Source organism: Pseudorasbora parva, chromosome 1 (assembly GCF_024679245.1).
Source record: "Pseudorasbora parva isolate DD20220531a chromosome 1, ASM2467924v1, whole genome shotgun sequence".
Classification (NCBI taxonomy): Eukaryota; Metazoa; Chordata; class Actinopteri; order Cypriniformes; family Gobionidae; genus Pseudorasbora; species Pseudorasbora parva.
This window is the reverse complement of record NC_090172.1, coordinates 61214315-61237751: the sequence shown is the minus strand read 5'-3', so window position 1 is coordinate 61237751 and position 23437 is coordinate 61214315. Positions and strand designations below refer to the sequence as shown.

Genomic DNA, 23437 nt, shown 5'->3' with positions numbered 1-23437 from the left:
TGCCTGATCTTCACGGTACTTTAGACCGCAGTGGAGTAACAGACAGTAGCAGGTCTGGGGGGGAAAAGGTCCTGTAACAAAAGGTCCTGGTACAAATTGTTCCGGGTAATTTCGGTGGAAACGGGGCATTAGATGCGAAATCCTCGCCTTTAGGTGAGAATTCACCGTTTTGAGATCAAATGAGATTTGCGTAGATCCAATGAGTGTTTTGGGGGAGCAGGGGGTAGTATATATGTAAATATAGGCTAATATAATTTTGTTTTTATTTTTAGTTTAGTGAATTTAGAAAAAAAAAAGATTCATTTTGTTTTTAGATTGTAAACCCCCAATTTGCACATCATATTTTGAATAGCCTACATTACATTCACTGTATTTGTTTATAGCCGTCAATATCAACATTGTTTTTAGGACATATCTGGACAGGATGGGAAATAAAATTAATAGGGATTTCTTTTTTTTTTCATCCAAATAGAAAAACATAGAAATACCGGGATATATACCGTGTATCACCATTCAACCAGAAAATACAGAGATATACATTTGTTCGGTCATAATCTTATTTATCTCTAAATATATAAATCTCAGAGAATGTTTTCTCTATTCCTGCAATGTTCTCACCTTTTTTCCCCCTGGGTCTTAAATGCCAGGCTGCTTGATTGCAGTTTGTCTCATTTATTAAAGGGATAGTTCACCCAAAAATGGTCATGAATTCCTAACCTTCATCCAAACCCTGTAAAACCCAAACCCGTAAAAACAAATGAAGATATTTCTGATGAAATCCGAGAGCCTTGACCCCTCCATACACAGCTATTTAATAAACACTTTCATTTAAATGTTAAATAACTCGACTCAGGAGCTGCACTGTATATTTACAACGTAAACTGCGTAGTCTGACACAGGCCAGAATGAAATTGTTGAATGAAGTACTTATTTTTGTTCACGAGGTATTCTCGTCGCTTCATTATATTAAGCCACATAGACTATTTTACCAATGTCTTTCCTACCTTTCTGGGCCTTGAAAGTGTTTATTAAATAGAACTCAATTTAATACTAATTAATAAATTAATTTTACTTAATTAGTAACTATTTAGTTACGGAGGGCGTGCACAAGACTGACTGCAGAAAAATATCTTCTTTTTTTTAATGCAAAAGTGTGAATGTGCCGGCAGGAGAGAGGGCGGCGGCCTTCTGTCAGACATTTTTGGGGGAAGATGTTCAGTTGACACCGTGAGCAGTCATCGTATCTGTATTCATTGCATTATTTAATTAAACGAGATTTGGTGTTCTCTGTGACACTTTTGGAAATATAACAGGAAATATATTCAAATAACAGTTGAGAAATGATAAAGCGTACGACCAAAACCAATAAAAAAGACAATGGAAGAGAAATAATGTAGCGATTTGACACACTCTGGGATCACTACAGGTTGATGGCAGGTGGAGACAGCGAGATATAGAGAGAGCAGGCGGGAGTCTTTGCACTAATGTTAGTCTCAAGTCATGCGCACAAGAAAAGCTCCAATCATTGGACGTGTCAATCAAACATCAATGTAAAGAAATATTAACGTACAGTAATAATCATGAAATATTATGAATGGGACTCGAATGGACTCAGGGATAAGTCCTAATATGTTCGAGTATGAGTCAATACCGAATCCAAATGCACAAGACCGTTAATGTATGGTCTCGAGGCCGTTAAACAGAGTCTCGAGTACACAACATTGGGTCGGAGAGCTCTCGGATTTCATCAGAAATATCTTATGGGTTCGGAACAACATGAGAATTTACATTTTTGGCTGAACTGCCCCTTTAATAAAATATATATTCTATAGGGCCCTATGATTTCCACAATCAAAAAACTGGAAGAATTTACTGGAAAACAAAATTTACTGGAATTTGTCATATTTTTGACGAGTAAATCAGAAGCAGGTCTGCACTGCAAAAAATGCTTTTCTTACTTAGTATTTTTGTCTCGTTTCTAGTCAATTAAAACAAATTCTTACATTAACAAGATTTTAATAATGTATTAGTAAATGTTGATATGAACATGAACAAAGATAAATAGTTGCTTTATAAGTGCAGTTCATTATCAGATTAATTTTAACTAATGTAGTTACACCGTAAAAAAAAAAGAAACATTTACTAAACAAGTAAAAATGTAACTCAAAATGAAGAGAGTTTTTGCTTAAAATATAAGATAAATAATCTGCCAATGGGATAAGAAAAATAATCTTAATTCAAACAGAAAACAACATTATTTTGCTCAGCCCATTGGCAGATAAATTTGCTTATTTTAAGCAAAAACTCTTCATTTTGAGTTATTTTTTCCCAAAACAAGACTATTACTTTAGCTTGTCTAGTAAATACTTCTTGTTTTAAGAATTTTTAGATGTTTGTACGAGAAACAAGACAAAAATACTAAGTAAGAAAAGCAATTTTTTTTGCCGTGAGTACACTCAAATCGTGATATAGACCAGTCTGTGAATTTTAAACCACAAAAAAAACTGCACGTTGTGTGTGTGAATGAATGGTGCAGACGCACGGTTTCATTTCACACACACACAGACACACACACACTCGTGAAGCTCACTGTTTTTTCAGGCTCTGGCGTCTCACTATATGAAGACATGAATGCATGAGCTTCAACTCCAGAGCCGCTCTGAGAGGCTTTTACCGTTTCAGAAACTATCGTCATGTCATATAAACACACAGAAACGTAACACCCTTTAACCCGTCAACATAAAAGTTTGGTTTAAAGGCACAATATGTAATGTTTCAGCATTAAAAATATAAAAGATCACTATATCTATGTTATATATTTTTTAAAGTTGTGTGTTTACATTATCCCGACAGTTCCAATTAACTTCTAAATCCAGAGAAATTAATATTTTAATTCGAAGACACGGACCGTGTCTTTATTTCCGTTATGTCGCCAGTCTTTCACGTCATATCCACGTTTGCGTCCTCCTGCGGAACTCGGCGGAACCATAGATATCTATGGGCGGAACCGCCAAACTCAAAGAGGAACACTGACAGACAGTATAAGGGGAACCCCCGTATAAAAAAGTCTGTATGATAATGGATCATGACTGCTCTTTGCCTGTACGTTGTGCCAGCTCAACAAAGCGCGAACGTACGGCTGAAAAAAATGACAGTAGAAGTAGCAAGAGACGTGTAAACCTTGGAGAAGCCTTTGAAAGATGGCGAAATCTTCGTGACAAGCTCGGACTGCAGAGAGATGCTGATCTCGCTTGCGTTTTAATAAACAGGTCATTTAAGTAACCATTCAGCTAACATAATAATCATATAATCATAACATGCTGTATGTTTGCATATTGCATAGTGATCTTGACCACATTGAGACGCGTTTAGCTGAATACGTATAACGTTACATTTTGTATCGGCTTTTCAAACAGGCGGATTCTGTGTTTTTGGAGACTGAAAGAGCTATTTTTTTAAAAACTGATTCAAAAGTATTTCTATCCGTATATTTGGTGACACGATGATGTCATGTGTAAAACGCAGATGGACTAGCTATTATTGGTTTTATATGTAGCTGGAGAAAGTAACGTTAGCTTCATAAGGTAATATGCCACTATCTTGGTCAATTAATATAAGGCGACCGTCACTTTTATCATATGTTAATACTAGCTACATATAATATTGATTTAATAATGATCTACTTATTCATATATCTCTGAGTTCCAAAATAAATGTTTATTAGAATGATTGATGAACGTGGGGAGCGACACAGCGCGTGTTCCAATGAACAACGTATTGCTGGTGCTGGTTCTCTCATTTACTGTTTTATGTTGGTAATGATAAACTAAATTGAAATGTATTTCCTTATTGAACAGTTGATATACAGAATGTTCGACAATCGCGGATGCCATGTCAATATATCTATAATTTGAGTAACTCAAATTATGATGCGCGGTTAATATGTCAACATAGCCTACCAACTTATAGGTATGTTGGCATAGCGACCGCCCGCACAACATTCTGTCTCGCACATTATCTAACGTTACTGATAAGTTTGTTAAGTAACGGTAGCTTGCTGCTATTTCATTAGATTGACATTACATAACGTGAAAAGCCGTAACTAAACTTAACAATAATAGAGATGTAATATAACAATCAATTACCTTGTCAGTGAACATGTTTTCTGCTGGAGATGCCAGATTCGCTGGTTGACAGTGGCAATAATGACAACAACTCCCATGAGCACACGCACTTTCCCGGCGTCATCAAAGTACGTCAGTTGTTATTATTTTGAATGAGTGACCCCTAGTGGCCAAAAGTTGCATACTGCACGTTTAACTTGAAGAAATGTTGACAAATGCATTACTGTTGTACGGTAGAATAGCTACTTCTCAATGTAATAATAATATAAACACTAATAATAATAAATTATTATTAAAGCTTTATTTTTTTAAGAGAATAATAAATAAAAACCTTCAGTTGTCTTATTTTAACATTAAAGCTCTGTTGTGCAGCTCTTTTACAGAAAAGTTTGTTAAATTTCATATAATTAGAAGATGAATTAAATGACTGTTTTATGCTTTTAATTGAAAAAATAAATACACAGCACAGAATTAATTAAAAAGATAAAAATTATTATATAAATAAAATAAAATTATACATTTAATTAAATTAATTAGACATGAATTTTGATTATTAAGATGTAATGAAACCATTCAAATGGAATCCAGAAAACTTTAAAAAGAAAATACAGAATTTGGTTTGGTTAAAAAAAACTGAGTTTGCGGTTTTCGGGCGTGGCTTAGCAAAGGGTCAATTTTGGTGTGAAATGTGACGTTTAATTGAAATTCACACATTAAATTGTATTTGTGGCTTGAAATCGTTGACACTTCTCTTTCCAGAAAACGCCCGGCGCAAGCAGGAGGGGATAATCCTGAGCTCGCGGGTCTACTTTACCCAGCATGCCCCGACCCTCCCGGCAGACAGTCCACGGCCGCTGAAGCTCCGCAGCATTTTGGACATGAGCCCCTTCACCGTCACCGACCACACGCCCATGGAGATCGTGGTGGACATCTTCCGAAAACTCGGCCTGCGCCAGTGCCTCGTGACGCACAACGGGTGAGAGTCCGCAGGACGCCCGAGTCTCTCTCCTCCTCCTGTGTTGTGTTTGAAATGGATTTCAACTAACATGTCCCATCAGCGCACACATACACGTTTGTTTTTGTGAAATGTGGGGACATTCCATAGGCGTAATGGTTTTTATACCGTACAAACTGTATTTTCTATCACCCTACACTGCCCCTAAACCTATCCATCTCTCTCTCTCACACACACACACGCACACACACGCGCACACACACACACACGCGCACACACACACACACACACACACACACACACACACACACGCGCACACACACACACACGCACGCACACACTGCCCCTACCCCTAAATCTACCCATCTCTCACACACACACTGCCCCTACCCCTAAACCTACCCATCTCTCACACACACACACACACTGCCCCTAAACCTACCCATCACAGGAAACATTCTGCATTTTTACTTTCTCAAAAAAACTCCTCCTGTGTGATTTATAAGCCTTTTGAAAAGTGGGGCCATGGGTAATGTCCTCATATTTCACCCTCTCCTGTAATACCGGTGTCATACCCATGACATTATACACACTTGTGTCCTCATATTTCACAAAAACAAGCACACACACACACACACCTGCTGATGGGCTTCATGGTGTCATTCATATAGGATTTCGCACACTGAACCTCCTGTCAAAACACACACTTTTTTGTTTAACACTCGTGTTGCTGCTGCAGCTGCTGCTGTTTCTAAACAGGCTGGATGATATTGAATATTTTCATTATAGTCACAATATTTTTTTGTATATTTCAAGTTTATTAAAGAGTGTGTCGTTAGATTAAGATTCCCAATGCAGAATAACATCATTAATTTGGTATTATAATTATTATTATTTTAATGTCACATTAAGTCTTTTATGTTGACCAATTTTAACTGCTGCAGTTTAGCCTCACAGGGATTCATTTCATTTTATAATATATTGAAATGCCAGTTATTAAAGTTATTTTATATTGTACTAATATTCGACGATTATTTTTTTATCAAACAAATGCAGGCTTGGTGAGCATAAGAAATCAGAAATATATATATAAATAATATATATATATATATATATATATATATATATATATATATATATATATATATATATATATATATATATATATATATATATATATATATATATATATATATATATATATATATATATTTATTTATATATATATATATATATATATTTATTTATATATATATATATATATATATATATATATATATTTATTTATATATATATATATATATATATATATATTTATTTATATATATATATATATATATATTTATTTATATATATATATATATATATATATATATTTATATATATATATATATATATATATATATATATATATATTTATATATATATAAGTTTGTACATAAAAGTTTGTATTTATTATATATATATAAAACAACAACACGTATACATCTAACACACACAAACGTATGTATATATATATATATATATATATATATATATACACACTTTTATATTAGATGTGATTAATCAATTTGACAGCACTTGTATTTAATATTAGGTTAAAAATATCTATTATCTACAGTCTTTGCTTTTAATGCAGGCTAAAAACAAATGATCTGATAAGTAGTTTTCTTTTACGTTCCTGACATACAATAAGGTATAAACATGATCATATTTTGCGTGGTGTGTTTATATCCGTTTAATCCGTGAGTTCCTCCTCATCACAGCTAGAGGGAGTTCAGGCTTTAAGCTCATCAAATACAGCGGCTCCTCCAGGGATCCTGCAGTCAGTGTGTGAACGCTCAGGAAGAGTAGGAAAAACTCAGTTATCCAGAACATTCAAACGCTGATGCAGACAAAAACACATCTCATAATAATCATTTCACTTGCTTTAATGCAACTGTCCAGTATTATGTAATTTGCATTAAAGCAAGCAATATAACTTAATTAATTAATAGTTAATAATCTATAGTCAAATAATTGTATGTTAACACTTAAACTGCACAGTTTTAATTGTATAATTATCTCCATTCTCCAGTCCGTGGATGAAATGTAAACATTTAAACTCTGGCTGTAATCATTTATTTAAGCATACATTACATAATGAAGACAACAGGTAAACTGTGGACAGCAGAACGACGCACTAACTGAGTCTAGACCTTATTCTGAGTTACAGATCTCCAGAGAAAAATAATAATCCCACTGATCGTTTTTGTTCCTGTACGGTAAAGTCACTAACGTTGCTCTTTTAATCCTTTAGTTATTTTTATTTCACACACATGGTGGCGGCTAATATTTCCAGTTTATATTCTATTCATTTCATTTGTTTAATTGCTTTAATATAAACACCTGATTATTTTGATGACCTCAGTAAATTTCTGTTGATATTGCTTCTGTTGTCTTGTTCCTCTTATGTTGTTTTTATTTCTATTTGTTTGTACTTGAGTTGTCGGTGTAGTTTTTGTTGCTAAGTGATGGTCGTCACGGTGTGTGTTGCAGGATTGTATTGGGCATCATCACAAAGAAGAATATTTTAGAACATCTGGAAGAGCTCAAGCAGCACGTGGAGCCCTTGGTGATTAGCCCCTCCCACGCCCCTCCCACTCTGCCTGTTAGACTCCGCCTCTTAGGAGGGACGCATGAAACTTGAGTGAAAAGAAAGACAGTTCTGAATGGTTGCCCTAAAATAAGTCACAATTCCAGCTAGTTATAGATTAATACACTTTATCTGTTGTTGCATTTAAGCTACTCTATCATGTCTATTCACTTTCCCTGATGTCTGCTAGAGTGTTTACACCACCTGACTGAAATTGAGCTCATTTTAAAAAATGCAAGTATTGTGCGACAACTTCAACGTCGATCCTCTTCCGAGGTGGTCCTACATGCAGGGTCCAAAATTAACACTGATCTTATATATATTATGGATGCCACAATACTCAATATAATATTGAACCGTTCGGTACGGCATTCACGGTTTAATGCGCGCTGGTGAATTGCGTTTTTTCCGGTTTTGCATTTAATTAATTATTTCCATTTCTCTCCGTATGAAATCTTCCTCTCAGTTTATTTCGGCTCTGTTTGAGTGTGCCTGTGAGTCTACGCGCTGATATGAGCAAATATCCAATCATATGCACTAAAGTTAAGGGGTGTTTACCTGCGTTTTAAAGCCGTGCCGGTTAAACATTTAATTTGCGCACTTATGCACTGTTTTGCATTGAGAGCGCGCACTCAACGTCTGTCAAACACACGTGATTACTGGACAGTCTTACTGCGCTAATACTGTCAAATACACACAAGGTTCACATGTATAAACACAGCCAGTTGTCTAAAGTGAAAGTAAAATCGCGTGCGTCTAGATATGAGATGTGAGCAGGTCTTCAATTAACAGCAGCAGCCTATAGTGAACACGCTGTCCTTAAAGGGACAGTTCACCTCTAAAATGATGTTAATAAAAAAAAAACAAGAACTTTAATACAGTAGCTTTTGTGTAGACCAGGGCTATTTAAATCTTACCCTGGAGGGCCAATGCGGTGCAGAGTTTAGCTCCAACCCAAATCAAACACACACCTGAACATGCTAATCAATGTCTTCAAGATCATTAGAAAATCACAGGTGAGTGTGTTTGATCAGGGTTGGAGTGAAACTCTGCACCGCATTGGCCCTCCAGGGTAAGATTTGAATAGCCCTGGTGTAGACCATGTAGTTTTAATTTTAGCCTACATTTATTTATTCAAATTCATACTTAAATGCTACTGTACATCTCTGAGCTGCCACTGTAAATCTTTATATATATTTATTTTATATTATACAATACACTAGGAATGTGTACAAGGGTTTTTTAAAGTAAAGTTTTAAGTTAACGTAAGGGTTTTCAAGTCTTTTAAGTAAAATAAAGAAAGAGTTTTGCAATAAAAACATTTTCTCCTTAACTTTTTCTGTTCCTGTCGCCTAAGAATAGAATAGCAAAAAAAACGAACCGAAAACCGTGGTTAAAAACCGAGGTGTGTATTGAACAGTGGACTAACTGTATTATTCCATCCCTAGAACATATATATTTATATATATATATATTTATATATTTATATATTAGGGCTGTAACGATATGCGATATGAAATCGAAATCGCAATACGCAGGTCCACGAACCTGTATCGCGATCTGAGAAGGCAGAATCGCGACACACCCCTTCCAACTCCCAGAATTATCCTTTCTGTCCAGGTCCAACTTTTAAGTCAGCAGTATGGCAACATTTCAGCTACCCGGTGGAGAACAAGGATGGCAATCGTGTAGTTGACAAGACCCACACAATTTGCCGTAAATGTTTCAAGAAGCTTCCCCAACCGGCTGGCAAAGTGGTGTGAGCGTGGCGTTTCTGTTGCGTGTCATCTGCGGGGCGGCTGCGTGGCGTTTTCTCTTTCTTTGCACACCAGAAGCGTGTCTGACGCGGCGCTTCTGTTGGTATTGATGTACAGGAGGCCCTATACTTCATGTTAAATATATATTGCCTATTGGTACCGCAAAGAAAACGTCGGCAGTAGCCTATTGACCATACAGATATATGGTATTGACGGCAAAATAGGCTACAGAATACTGTACAGAATAAAACTGTTTTGTCCCCCCCATATCGAGGTTTGTATCGTACCGTGGGTCAAAAATCGTGATACGAACCGAATCGTGGGTTTGGTGTATCGTTACAGCCCTATTATATATATATATATATATATATATATATATATATATATATATATATATATATATATATATATATATATATATATATATATATAATATATAAATTTGATGCTCGCTGGTGTCATTTAGACTTAAACAAAATGCTTATTAAATTCACGTGGGATAGGATATTCAGCAAAAAATGTTTGCAATGGGACTTATCCATCAGGAAAATAACAGAATGGAGGTTTCGTTAAAGATTACCAGGACTCTTTGTGGGAATAACCAAATAATTAAGAAACAGTTAAGAAAGTTAAATAGGGTCAGCATTTCATGTTTTTGTCATTGTTATTAAACAATGTTGACGTGAGTGAAGCTATTATATGGCCGCATCTACATTGTATGGTTTAAGTGACCCAATTCCGAATGATTTTTTTTCACTCCCATGTGGCACAGATTGGATATAACCCACAAATTGACGTGTAGACTTTTCCTGTCAATCAATTATACTGCATAAGGGAGGGCAGAGCTAACTCTCTCTATCACACACACACGAAGTGAGGCAGCTAGCGCGGCACATGCAACGACTCAGCAAAAAAAAAAAAAAAAAAAAAACGTGCGCGGGCCGCACTAACACTAAACTTTGATGTCAAGTAGGACATCAAAATATCATTAGGCCATGAGTTTGAAACCCCTGATCTAAACTATTGATTGAATTTACATAAAGGGGTATCGTAACATATATCGTGATTAGGGCTGTCACTTTTATTCGAATATGCATTCGAACATGACGTGAAATATCCGTGATCGAACTATAAATAAACAATCTGGTGTTTAAAGTGCCATGTAGCGCTTTTTTTACAGTATATAGGTGCGTCTAATCAGTTTAAAGGTCCAATCCGAATGAAAATGCTCCATATAAACACCTCAATCGGAATAAAAATGCACAAACCGAATGAAATTGTACTCGGTTTGAGAGGGCTAGGATGAACCTTTTCATGAACTGATCAAACGAAAAATGTAATTATATAAACGACCTGACCCGACAACTTTTGAGTGCGTTTCCTTATGTGACATGATACACAGCGCACGCCTTCACTACTGAAGAGCCCGCGCTGTGCTCACACCACGCTATAATGTTGAAAAGACAGGAAAGTACATTTTTCTAGGGGGTAACTTAAACTTTTAATTTCGTAAGAACTTATGAAGATAATGTTGGAATAATGACACAGACACAGCCTGGCTCTCATATCTCGTAGATATTTGAAGATATTCGAATACAATGCTTGATATTTGATATCTGGTTGAATTAGATTTTTCACAAAAATGACAGCCCTAATCGTGATACATATGTAAGGGATAATGTCCACCCAGCCGGTTGTTATCGCAGAATAAACCCAGACAGAGTGATCAGGACCCCGACGCGAAGCGGAGCGTCACGTCTGAAGGGGTTTATTCTGCGATAACAACCGGCTGGGTGGACATTATCCCGCTTATTACACGGCTACTAGTCTCAGATAAATTAGACACAAAATATTGTCTTGAGATTAAATATTTTATTAGCTCTTACGCAAAGCTTCCGCGAAGGAAAACAGTTCCAACCTGCTTTAAGCCTTTATCTATTGCTGCTAAATGTTGAAAATGAGCTGAAAGGGTTAGTTCAGCCAAAAATGAAACCAAGCCTATGATTTACTCACCCTCAAGTCATTATAGGTGTATATGACATTCTTCTGTCAGACAAATACAATCAGAGTTATATTTAAAAAGTCCAGGCTAACGTTAATCCCAGCAGTAGTTGTAGCGTTAGCTGTTTTTGAAGTCCATAAAAAATGCAGCTGTCCGTCAAATAACGTGCTCCACACGGCTCCAATGGGTTAATAGAGCCTTCTGATTCGAATCGATGCATTTGTGTTGGAAAATATCCATATTAAAAACATTATAAAGGAAACCCGCCTTGAAGTCTTCCATTGTAGCCACGGCTGTTTAAGCCACAAGATGGCGCCAGCGTTAAGCGTAGAAGTACCGGTCAAGATAACTCGTAGTACCCGGATGAGCGCTGTTATCTGGAAATAACGTACTGCTGGAATGCGCGATTGACCAATCAGAATCAAGTATTTCACCGAGCCGTGTAATAAATATCATTATCGTGATATGTGATTTTAGTCATATCGCCCAGCTCTAATTCAAAACAGTCTCAGCTCAAGGAAATAATAATTTAACTAATTAAATAATTTATCGGCTTGAATATATATCGGCCAAACTTTCTCCCGATAACGTTAAAAATGAACATATATTGGCCAATGGTGGCTGATATTGTGCATCCCTAGTTTTAACTTCATTTTTAGCCTTAATCGGGTCAGTGCGCCAAGTGCGGATATCGTATATGGGTCACTCTTAACAGATGTAAACGGTCATTTAAAAGATTCTTACTTGGGCATCAAGACCCGCAGTGTAAATGCAACCTAAGATTTAATTTTGGACCCTGCTTCCAGGACGTTATTCCTCTGCAGACATCATGTTTCTTGTAAGACTTGCTTTCACTCAGATTGTTGCTCCTGTCCTCGGCCATCCCAGCAGGGAAGAGTAATCCGTCACATTAGCCGTGGTGTCTTTTGAAATGCACCTTTATGTAGACCCTTCCCTTTCAGTTCTGCATTGTGCACGTGTACTCACAAAGCACATCTAATACACATGCCGTGATGTCCTTCATCTAAATTTGATTTCTGTTTGTGTTCCTTTTTGCTTATTGCTAAATTCCTCCCGGGGCTGCCTGGTCTGCGTCCGCTGGGATACAGATCGATGACATCTGACCCCTCGCGCAGCTCCGCCCCTACACGATTGGCGAGTAACTGTCGTGTGTAGCGGACTCTTTTTCTCATTCACCAACATGTATTATCTAGTCATCTTTGTAGTCACAGTAGCTGTTCCTAGGATGCTGTGTTGTTCCCATATGGATTTGGTGTGACCTCTAGAGTCCTAGCACTTCCTGTAGTATGTAGTCAGAAGTACCCGTCCCCCAAACCAACAGCCCTCACCCGTCTCAAGTCACACACCCTGTCCTCTTTCAGTTGTTTGATGTTTGAGCTTTTCACTTTCTTCCTGTCCACAGACATCTCGCAGACATTTCACAAACATTTCACAAAGGTTTGACAATCGTTTCACGAGCGTTTTATGCCTTTAGTTTTTGGACGGATTCTTGCATTTCCGGCTCTCGTCAAAATTGTCACACCTTTTATCTGTGATACAATCTGTCATCAAGCTTAAATCCCTTTTTCGAAAGCAAAATCAAGAGCATATTTAAAGTAAAAAATTTGTTTAGCATCCACAGTTCAAAAGTTTGCCAAGAGAAATAAGTAATACTGTATCCATCTACACAAAAAACAGTGTTGGAGGTAAAGCGTTACATAATCACAGTGTGTTAATATCTTCGAAAACCAAGTATTGAGTTACTTTGTTTTCACTAATAAACATACAAAAGCAGTGGGAAAGTAACAATCTATTGTAGTTAATTGTTTTTTTATACCTTTATGAGTAATGTAACACCTACTGTAATGCAGTAATGTCACTATAGTTTCTGTTAGTGTTGTCAAAAGTACCGACCGCGATACCAAATCAGTTCTGAAATGTTAAAATGTGATGCTTCGAGCGCTGTTGAGCTGTAATCGTAAACACCTCTGACTGGTCATTGTGCTCACGCGCTCATCGGATGTGCCTGTGATTGGCTACAATGATCAACTCACGGCAGCGGTTTGAAACAACACAGAAGAGGAATAGAGTCTGATCCAGACTAACCATCGGACATTTATAAAAATAAATAAAAAAGAATATATTATTTAACCACAATTGTTCGTCTTGTGCTGGTCTGCGATGTGCCAGGCATTGCGTAATCATGTTGGAAAGATCACGCTAGACGTAGGTGGAAGTAACGCCCCAATGTTTACGAAGCAGTGTGTGACGGATATATGTTTATGTATCTATGGTGCAAAGACTATGGGGCGGTACTTCTGACCTTTCCAACGTGACTGACGAACACAAGACGAACAATCGTGGTTAAAAACTATATACGTTTTTATTTTTAGAAAATGTCCGATGGTTAGTCTGGATCAGACTCTACTCCTCTGGGATCAGTCAGAGCCTCTGAAGCTCTTCCTCTGAGACTGCATTGATTTGGACCTTCAGCCGTTGGTTCCCATTGAAGTCCATTATATGGAGAAAAATCCTGGAATGTGTTCCTCAAAAAAAGTCATTTCTTTTCGACTGAAGACAGACAGACATGAAAATCTTCTAGTGAACTAATCCTTTAATCATTTAGAAAAACAGTGCTAAAATAACACTTTACAATTGCATTGTTTTAGAAGTACCAGGCTATTAATTACGCAAAGTATTCAGTTTTTTTGTATTATTTTATGTTACAGTATAATGCCCAAGCTACTTTTATATACCAACATAAATAATGACTGTACAAAGTACAGGACAAAATGTTCTTTAATTAATTTTGTTCTACCTACTGTAATGTAGGGACATTAAAAATTACACTGCTAAGTGATCTGACTCTAGAAAACACTTTTTTTTACTCTTATGTATTATTCTTATCAGTAACATGACGTGTCTTGTCTAGTTTTGCAGTGTTTTACTCAATTCTAGACGAGTCGTAATGCAGTGGTACATTTTTTAAGTGACGTTCTCCAACACTGTGAACAAATCTGAACATCTGTCCATTCTTTTAATATGCTCTTGAATTTGTGTTGGAAAATTAACGTCACTTTCTTGTTCACCAAGGCCAGAGTGTGTGGATGAGATGGAGGCGTTCACTCACTCTGTTTCACTTCTGTTTCGCAAACACTCGCTTCTCACTGTGTAGGTGCTGTCGGCTCACACAAATAACGTAGCGTTTCCTGCCCTGAGTAACACGGCATATTCTTCCACACTCTCTGCCCTTCTTCAAACCAGAGACTGCCAGCTGTCTGTTGCCAAGACTGCAGTTGGAGTCCTCCAAATGACAGCAAAGATTTGATTCTGTCTCAAAACGTCAATCCAAGCCATCTCTTGAGAATAGCCAAATTTCATTGGGACCTTCCTGCAAAACTTGGCAACAGAAAAAGATGTCAGTTCTCTCCGCACTTGTCACAGAAGCACATGGTAAATTTCTCTTCCTCTTTCTGTCTCTCTTTTTTTAGGCGCCTCCTTGGTGTTATTACAAAAAAAGATATCCTCCGTCATATGGCCCAGATGGCAAACCAAGACCCCGAGTCCATAATGTTCAACTAGCATCCTCCTCTTCCCGACACGAGGAAGATGAGAGTGAAGAGGAGGTCCGTTTACTGGACAATTCGTCCCTCTGACAACACGCCCCTATGGTACCCTAAACCGCCCCAGTAAAAACAAACAACACTATGCCAGATGGGACCCCAACCTGGTCTAAACCTCTGGATACTTGCACAAGACTCCAGAAGGAGATTTTCAAGGGCGAGCCCGGCTGCTTGGAAAAACTTGAGAGTTTTGGGAAAAGCTCAAGTCTCGGATGCCCCAAGTGGAGGAACACTCTTCAAACGCTAACACAAACTCTCACACGCGCATGCAAAAACACCCACCCAAAATCAAAACTCCTTAACTTCCTGCTTATTTGACCCTTTTAGCCTCCTGCCTGAGAAAATGTGTCCTAATGAGGTGAAAGGTCAAGATGAACCGCTCGAAACGCGAGGAGGGACCTTCACCGCAGACCGCCGTGACCCCTCACAGCCCCAACAAACGCCCCAAAATGGACTCCGACATGTTTACTTGTAGTGTGTGTGTGTGTGTGTGTGTGTGTGTGTGTGTGTGTGTGTGTGTGTGTGAGAGAGAGAAAGAGAGAGAGAGATTCGGAAAAGAGACAGCGAGCGAGATAGTGTTTGAACGCACCCCCTACATTCCAATCGGGATCTGATGCCGAACGGGACGTGAAGCCGAAGAGATGTTCGGTGTCCCGTACGTGTGGATGCGTCGTATTTCGATCCGTGAGGATCAAGCGTTCGACATGGCGAGATGAGATCAAAAATACTAACGTGTGTTTTGTGCTACCTAGCGAAAGGATGTTGGAGGAGAACAGGGTGAAACTTGTCTTCATTCATCGTCTTCAACCTCAACACTACGCCGGCCAGTCTGAAGTGCAATGGGACTGTAGCTGACGAGCCGACCCAAAGTCTTTGAGTGCCCACACTTTAGGAAGTTTTGTGCTTTTTGGTTACTGGGAGTGAAAAACAAAGACTTTTCTTTTACAGCTGCTATCCTGGCTACTATATTTAAATGTACTTCGCAACTCCTCTAATAGTTTGAGAATGAAAAATGTGACTTGACCAACTGTTTTTAAGTTTGCAAACAAGCATATTGGTAAATGTTGGCTACAGTGCAGTTAAAAATCACCATTCTGTGTGTTCATATTTCATCTGATGTGATCATAACGGTCTCTACTGCTGATTATCCTTTCCTTACTAATCAAATGTTTCAAGGCCCTGGAAATAAACCTTAACATCACAAATTGTATTGTGTTCCGCATTTGACGGCCAACAACAGACTAAATAAAGCTCACAAAGAAATGACTAGGTCGCGTTTCCACCACTGAATAAAAAATAAAAGGTGATTGGGACCTTTTTATCTCACAATTCGGACTTGTTTTCTTGCAATTCTGACTTATTCTCATAATTGTGAGTTATGAAGTCCCATTCTAGAGAGGAAAAAAGCCTTGTTTCTCTAAATTGCGGATTTTGTCTCACAATTGTAACTTTATAACGCACAATTGCGGGTTTATATCACACAATTCTGATACAATTTTAACAATTTTGAGAGAAGAAAATTGTGAGAACTATATATATTCTGTGGCGGAAACGAGCTTCAATATATTTTATCCCAAAATAAAAATATAAAAAGTGCCCTTTGCATATAGAAATGAAGCCTGTTTTGAGACTTAAGATTTTGCTTACGGACAAATTTTCATTACAGAAAGGCATATTCACAAATTCTCTTCTCTTCACTTTAATGCAAGGACATCTCGTTCTTATTACTGAAATTAACATAACCATCTGGACAATGATTTGAGCATAAATTGTGTAAATAAATGAATTGGAATAAATGAAAAGCAGTTTGTGTGTGTGTGAGAGAGAGATGTGCCAAATTGTCATGAAAACAATGTCAAAATGCATGACGTTAATGGTTCAAAAAGCAGACTTAATTGTTTTGTTCTTCTAATATTGGGATAAAATGTGACCCGGACATTTCTTGGCCAGTTATGTTGTGGGAATGTAAAAGATTTAAATACAAAACCATCTGAAATGTGTCCAGAGATAACGAGGCGTTCAGATTTTTACTGGCACTGAAGCGATGATGAAATGTGACTGTTGGGAATGAAGCTCTAGCTCATTTGTGATAAACTGCTGTTGGCTCCTCGAGTTTAGTTTTTGTTTTTGTTTTTCTGGGATACACATGGCACAGCTTTGCGCAAAATGTAACACTTGTGGTAACTATTTCTGTGTCCCAATCTCTATATCAAAATGTGTATTCTAACCTACCAGTTGCACTACATCATCTGTTTTCCTGTCTAATTTTAAATTGCACATTAGCATGTCATTTTCGTCCAAATCAAGGCCGAAGTGTTGTCTTTTTCCAGATTTGGTGACGTTTGTCTCCATGGTGACCGGCATTAGAACCTCCCCCGCGGTGACGTGATGTGGGCGGGGCCTCTGTGTGCTCATTAACCCTTGATGTTCCTCTGTTAATCAATGAAGAAAAACGAATTGTTGTTATATATTGATCTCGATTTTTTTTCTTTTTAATTTATACTAGTGCTAGAGTTGTACAATATGGAGACTTTTACGTATGATTGATGGTTTGGTTGTACATTAAAAAAATAAATATGTAAAGATTAAATTGTTTTAAATGAAGTGTAGAGCCTGTGTTTGCACTGTATCGCTACACCTAAATATAGGCATTCCAGGTGGCATCTATGAATACCTATCTAGATGCTGCCAGACCGCCTTTATTCAACTTATGCAGAAAGGGTAACGCCTCGCAGTTCAAGATGCTTGCGCTACATCTAACGTTGCGCCACTTACACTTCTTTTGTAAGTTGAAGTTGTAAGGCGGTTTGCCGGAAGCTTGATATTTTACTTTATAACGTATAAAATATAGATATTTTTCTTACTAATACCTTTTGATTCGGAAGGCCTTTATTAACCCTTGGAGCCGTGGAGAACTTTTATAATGTATGGATGGAAGCACTTTTTTGAGCTTCAAACAAAATGGACCCCGTTATGCCATTATAAAGCTTGGAAACATCAGGATATTTATTAATATAACTAATTGTAATTTTATACATCAGAAAGAAAGAAAGTCTCATACACCTAGGACGGCTTGAGGGTGAGTAAATCATTCGATGTAAATGAGGTGTCACAAGAAGCTAATTTGCTGTTGTAATGTTTTGCATAACATATTAAAAATTCCAGATGCAGATTGTTGGGTTCAGATTGGTGACGACTGTGGCAAAGATGAGGTAATTTTACTAATTAAAACTATTATGGTCTGTCTGAATATTTCTGATTGGCAGGAAGATGTGCAATTAAACCGTTTATTGCACAAGTAGTTCCGAGTCCGTTTGATCACCGTTCTCTAAAATCAATGTTTTCATTGAACCGCACATACTTGCACACAAAAATATTGTAGAGCACAGAAACTTAACTGCCCCGCGAATTTTATTTGTAAAATAGGTTTGCTACTGAATCGCTAAATTATATTTCTCAACAACGAGGGGGTTACATCGCTATTCTGAAATAATTATCCCACATCTTCATTAGTCTCTCTCTCTCTCTCTCTCTCTCTCTCCCTCTCCCTCTCTCTCGATAATTAATTAAAATAAATGTAATCTTAAGCACTATATCTCTGCGTGTGTGGGATTCAAAGTGAGCGAAATGCTAGGTCACACGAGCCAATTTAAAGCGGTTTTGCCCCGCGCATGCGCAGTGTCACGGCACGCTGATACGTTTGATTTTTAAATCCTTAAACTATCTATTGATTATTGTTGTTCCTGCTGTTATTATTATTATTTTTTTATCTGCTGTTGCCCATAGGTCTTCAGGCTCCTTTACTGATTTAAAACAATGCTGTCATGAACACAAATACTTCTCTTAGTGTTTTTTTTTTTTTTTCAAAAACGGACAGCCTGGTATAATAGACACCAGTATTTTCAATGCCTGGTATAAAAAAACGATCTTTCGAATAGACATTTCAAAGGTTTCTATAATTATTAAATTATTAGTCTAAAGTCAAGATAACTAATTCCTCAAGTTGATTAATTCTGCCTGGGGTCGAAAAGTAATTTTAAACAGGCTGAAAATTTGTTGGAGGCATAACCAAGAAACGAATTTAATTTACATTAATTACATTTACAATTGACATTTTAAACATTTCATTATTTTACCATTACAGTTGATGACTAACTAATAACTATAAAAATCAAACAAGTGCAATTACAATAAATAAATAACATTTTAGTTTTATTCCCTTCCAGTGCCGTAACATGCATCTCGAAGACATAACGACGCAATGCGCATGCGCGGTCAGAACTGCTGTGTTGTTTTTTTACTGTCTATGGGTGTAACTGTGGTTGGGGTAAAACTGTGGCTCTGCAGTCAGACCCTTCTCTCACGAGCTGTAACTGACAAAAATAACCAGGGCTTGACATTAACTTTTTTTGCTCACCAGCCACTGTGGCTAGTGGTTTTCTGAAGTTACGAGCCACTCAGCATTTTCACTGGCCACAATTTTACTGTTTGGAAATTACATTGTATATGTTTAAAGTTGACTTTGGCATGCGTAAATTACTTGATTTTGACTCATTTTACATGATTTAGAAGATTTAAAACCCTTTCAAACTTTCAAATGCAGAGTGACCCCCAAATCAAGACTAGGCCTACATCAGCTGGGATGTGCAGGTGGACAATATAATAGGCTAGGCTAATATGAGAAATGTAATATGATAGGCTATGAGTTATTTTAGCTAGGCTATATATATATATATATATATATATATATATATATATATATATATATATATATATATATATATATATATATTAAAACTACTTTTTTAGTTTATTCTTAGCTAAAACACTTAGCTCTTTCAAAAATATATGTACTCATTAATGTATATTTACTTCTTTTAAGTAATAAAGTATTCTCGTAAGTTTATAATATGCCATTGAAAACACATACGGGTGAGGGGTTCGAATGCCGGTCGCCATGTTGCTCCTCCATCTTGAAAGTACAGCAGCCAAAGAGGGACATACCCGTAAATTCAAGCTTCGCCTTTCGCGTTTAACACTCGATGGCACTGTGTCGAATGTGAGGAGGGGGATTGCCGTGTTAATCTTGGACTAAATGGGCCACCGTAGGAGTCCAAACGAAATCAGAATTGAGAGGAACAGAAACTATTATTCACTGGATGGTCATATACCTTTACACCGCTAGATGGGGGAAAATATCACACAGTGGAGCTTTAAAAAAAATACCCTAAGCAAATTACAAAAACAATAGTCAAATAAAAATAAAAAAATCAGATACTAATACATATTTATTTAATATGAGTAGTTGTTTGATTAACATTAAACACAGACAGGTATTTAATTGGGCTGCTGAATGCATGGATGTAATATTTGTGACATATCCAGAGAGCTTTTGTTGTGTGTCATTCAGCGTGATTCCTATGGAGCTAGAAATATGACAAAATGATCTGAATTTGAATTGTATAAATCTGAATTATTGACAAGTGTAATCTAACAAAATTGAATATTATGTTGCATTTTACACAGTACTGAATTTGAATTTTTTTAAATGTTGAATATAGAACCTTTGAAATTGAACACATCTGAAATGTGTTTATGTCGAAATTGTATAGACATGTATTTTCAAACAGCAGATATTTTGTTCTGAATTAACAGACTGGAAATATTCAGTTTTTGAAAATACAGATTCAAGATTTCAGATGAAGAAGAAATTCAGATCATCAAATTCAATTTTCTAAAATTCAGATCATAGATCATACAGAAAGTAGGCCAGAGGTCATCAGGGAAGAGTAAAGGATGTCAGAAAAGTCGAACGGAGCACCATCTGATCATTTCATTTCCTATTTGTAATGGAATAAAGAGAAAAGATCAAACAGCCCTTTTATACTTTTTTGTTCATTTTAGATTAATGCACAAAAAATTCGGCTAGATTTGTCATTTTTCGTGCGTGATTTACAGATCGCTGATTAGTGAAGTAAATCTAAGCACGTCATCTGTCGTTCTCCAGGGTTGAATCCAAAATCACCCCCAAAACCTCACTATTCCCTTCTTTAGTCCACTAATACAGTTAATTTGAAGGAGTGTATGAATGTAGATCTGATGAGTTGTCTTTTGGGGGTGGGGGGTGAAGTTGTTAACAATAATAATGGGAAATGTTCTGTGGCGAGACCTATTTTTGAACAGTCTATGGCGTGACATTCACAGATCACTGTAGCCCTCAGGTCAAGCAAACGGCGGCGCTCACGACATGAACCAATCACCTCCGCTTTACAGCGCGAGAGAAATCATGAATGAACACACAGGGCTGTCTGAAAGGGCTCCACATTATCTTTGTCTGGGACAAATCCAAGAGGGTTTTACTTTCCCGACAGGACAAATAAAACATAAAAAATAACCAGATAATAATGTATTTATTATTATATTCAACAGCGACTGATAATGGAGTGTATCTCTGGTAACAAAGTCGCGTTGAGGCTGGCGCTGCCTGTTTGTGAGACATTCGTGGAGAAATCAAAACAAGTGAGCAGCAATCTAAATGATTTCAAATACATTGCAATCGTGAATTGTGTAGCATAAATCATTATTAGGTACTTACATTTTAGACTCAAAAAACTTTTTTTTGTTCTATTTCAACTACGATTTCACCGACGAATATAGTTACAAAGGAACAACACTCAGCGATGTGTTTTGAACTGAATGAATCAGCGTTTTGAATGAATCGTTTGAATGAACGACTCAATGACTCACTCATTAAGACGATCACTTGCTGCCACCTATTGGCGATTTAGTTTCATGTTTAAAAGTATCATTGCATTTTTTTATTTGTATATTCAAACATTTAGAACATCAATCTCATAACATTATTTATTGCGGTTTTATTTTTGTAGTTTGAATTAATTTGATTGGTAAAAGCCCTAGTGTCTTACTATTATAACTGCATTTATTAATCAAATGTAAGAATTTAACATGAAATGCATACATTTAATAAGATTTAAAAAATGGCCTTTATAAAATGACATAACGCCCTGGGGTAAATATCACAAATATGCAGATTTAAGTAGGCCTATGTAAAAGCTGACAGAACACTGATGAGAATATTACTTCAAAATCAATATATTTATACCACCAAAAATCCCCCCAATACACTGTACAGTACATACAATTTGCTTTGTACTCTACCTGATAAGCCGGATTTTGAAACTTGTTTGCAGGTGTGTATTTGAGAGTATAGGGGGCGATCTCAGATTCAGCCCAGGTCTGTTCAATAGTAGTCTTATAGCAGTAGAAGACTACCGCTTCTTAAACTGTACAGGGCAGGTCCTAGATCGTTTGTCTGATATAAACGGTGAGTCATTAATGAAAGAAATTTCATTTTTGGGTGAACTAACCCTTTAATAATAATAATAATAATTAATATTAATATAATAAGGGTCAATAAAATAAATTTTATTTATAATGCACTTTATATTAAACAAAATCTCAAAGTGCTACAGAATTAAAAACAATCAAGAACAATAAATAAATAAGTAAATGCATAAAATAAAATAAATAAAACTGAAAAAAATCAAATAAAGAAGTAACAAGTCAATTAAAAGCTCTGCTAAAAAGGTGGGTTTTAAGACCACGCTTAAAAGCATCTATAGTCTGTGGAGTCCGCAGGTGGTCAGGGATATGTGAAGTTTACATAACGTTTTATTTGAGTGTTGATTATTATGTATAAAAAATAAAAAGGAGTAAAAAGTATAAAAGTATAAAGGGCTGTTTGATCTTTTCTCTTTATTCCATTACAAATAGGAAATGAAATGATCAGATGGTGCTCCGTTCGACTTTTCTGACATCCTTTACTCTTCCCTGATGACCTCTGGCCTACTTTCTGTATGATCTATGATCTGAATTTTACAATATTGAATTTGTTGATCTGAATTTCTTCTTCATCTGAAATCTTGAATCTGTATTTTCAAAAACTGAATATTTCCAGTCTATTAATTCAGAACAAAATATCTGCTGTTTGAAAATACATGTCTATACAATTTCGACATAAACACATTTCAGATGTGTTCAATTTCAAAGGTTCTATATTCAACATTTAAAAAAATTCAAATTCAGTACTGTGTAAAATGCAACATAATTTTGTTAGATTACACTTGTCAATAATTCAGATTTATACAATTCAAATTCAGATCATTTAGTTATATTTCTAGCTCCATAGATTCTGCCTATCTCGCCTTCACTAAGTATAAAGAATTGTAGTTGAATTGTAGTCAATTTTGTGATACGACGGTCTTGACATTTCATTTAGCTGTAAATTATATTCAACCCGCCAAAGTGGCTAGTCGGAGTG

The 23437-nt window shown here is 36.5% G+C and overlaps 1 protein-coding gene across 8 annotated transcripts in view; it reads left to right on the top strand.

The window, feature by feature from the left end:
• clcn3 (chloride channel 3) overlaps positions 1–17700 on the top strand; it is a 78606-nt gene extending 60906 nt beyond the window's left edge. For 2 of the 8 annotated variants that reach the window (XM_067447185.1, XM_067447197.1), the window contains 3 exons: positions 4884–5100; positions 7618–7693; positions 14965–17700. In XM_067447185.1, coding sequence (XP_067303286.1) covers positions 4884–5100; positions 7618–7693; positions 14965–15129 — 458 coding nt within the window. In that variant the 3' untranslated portion in view covers positions 15130–17700. Of the gene's footprint in view, positions 1–4883; positions 5101–7617; positions 7694–12582; positions 12642–14964 lie in introns of all 8 variants that reach the window. The other 6 variants (XM_067447210.1, XM_067447235.1, XM_067447218.1 and 3 more) reach the window with 5 other exon arrangements.
• The last annotated feature ends 5737 nt before the right edge of the window (positions 17701–23437 follow it).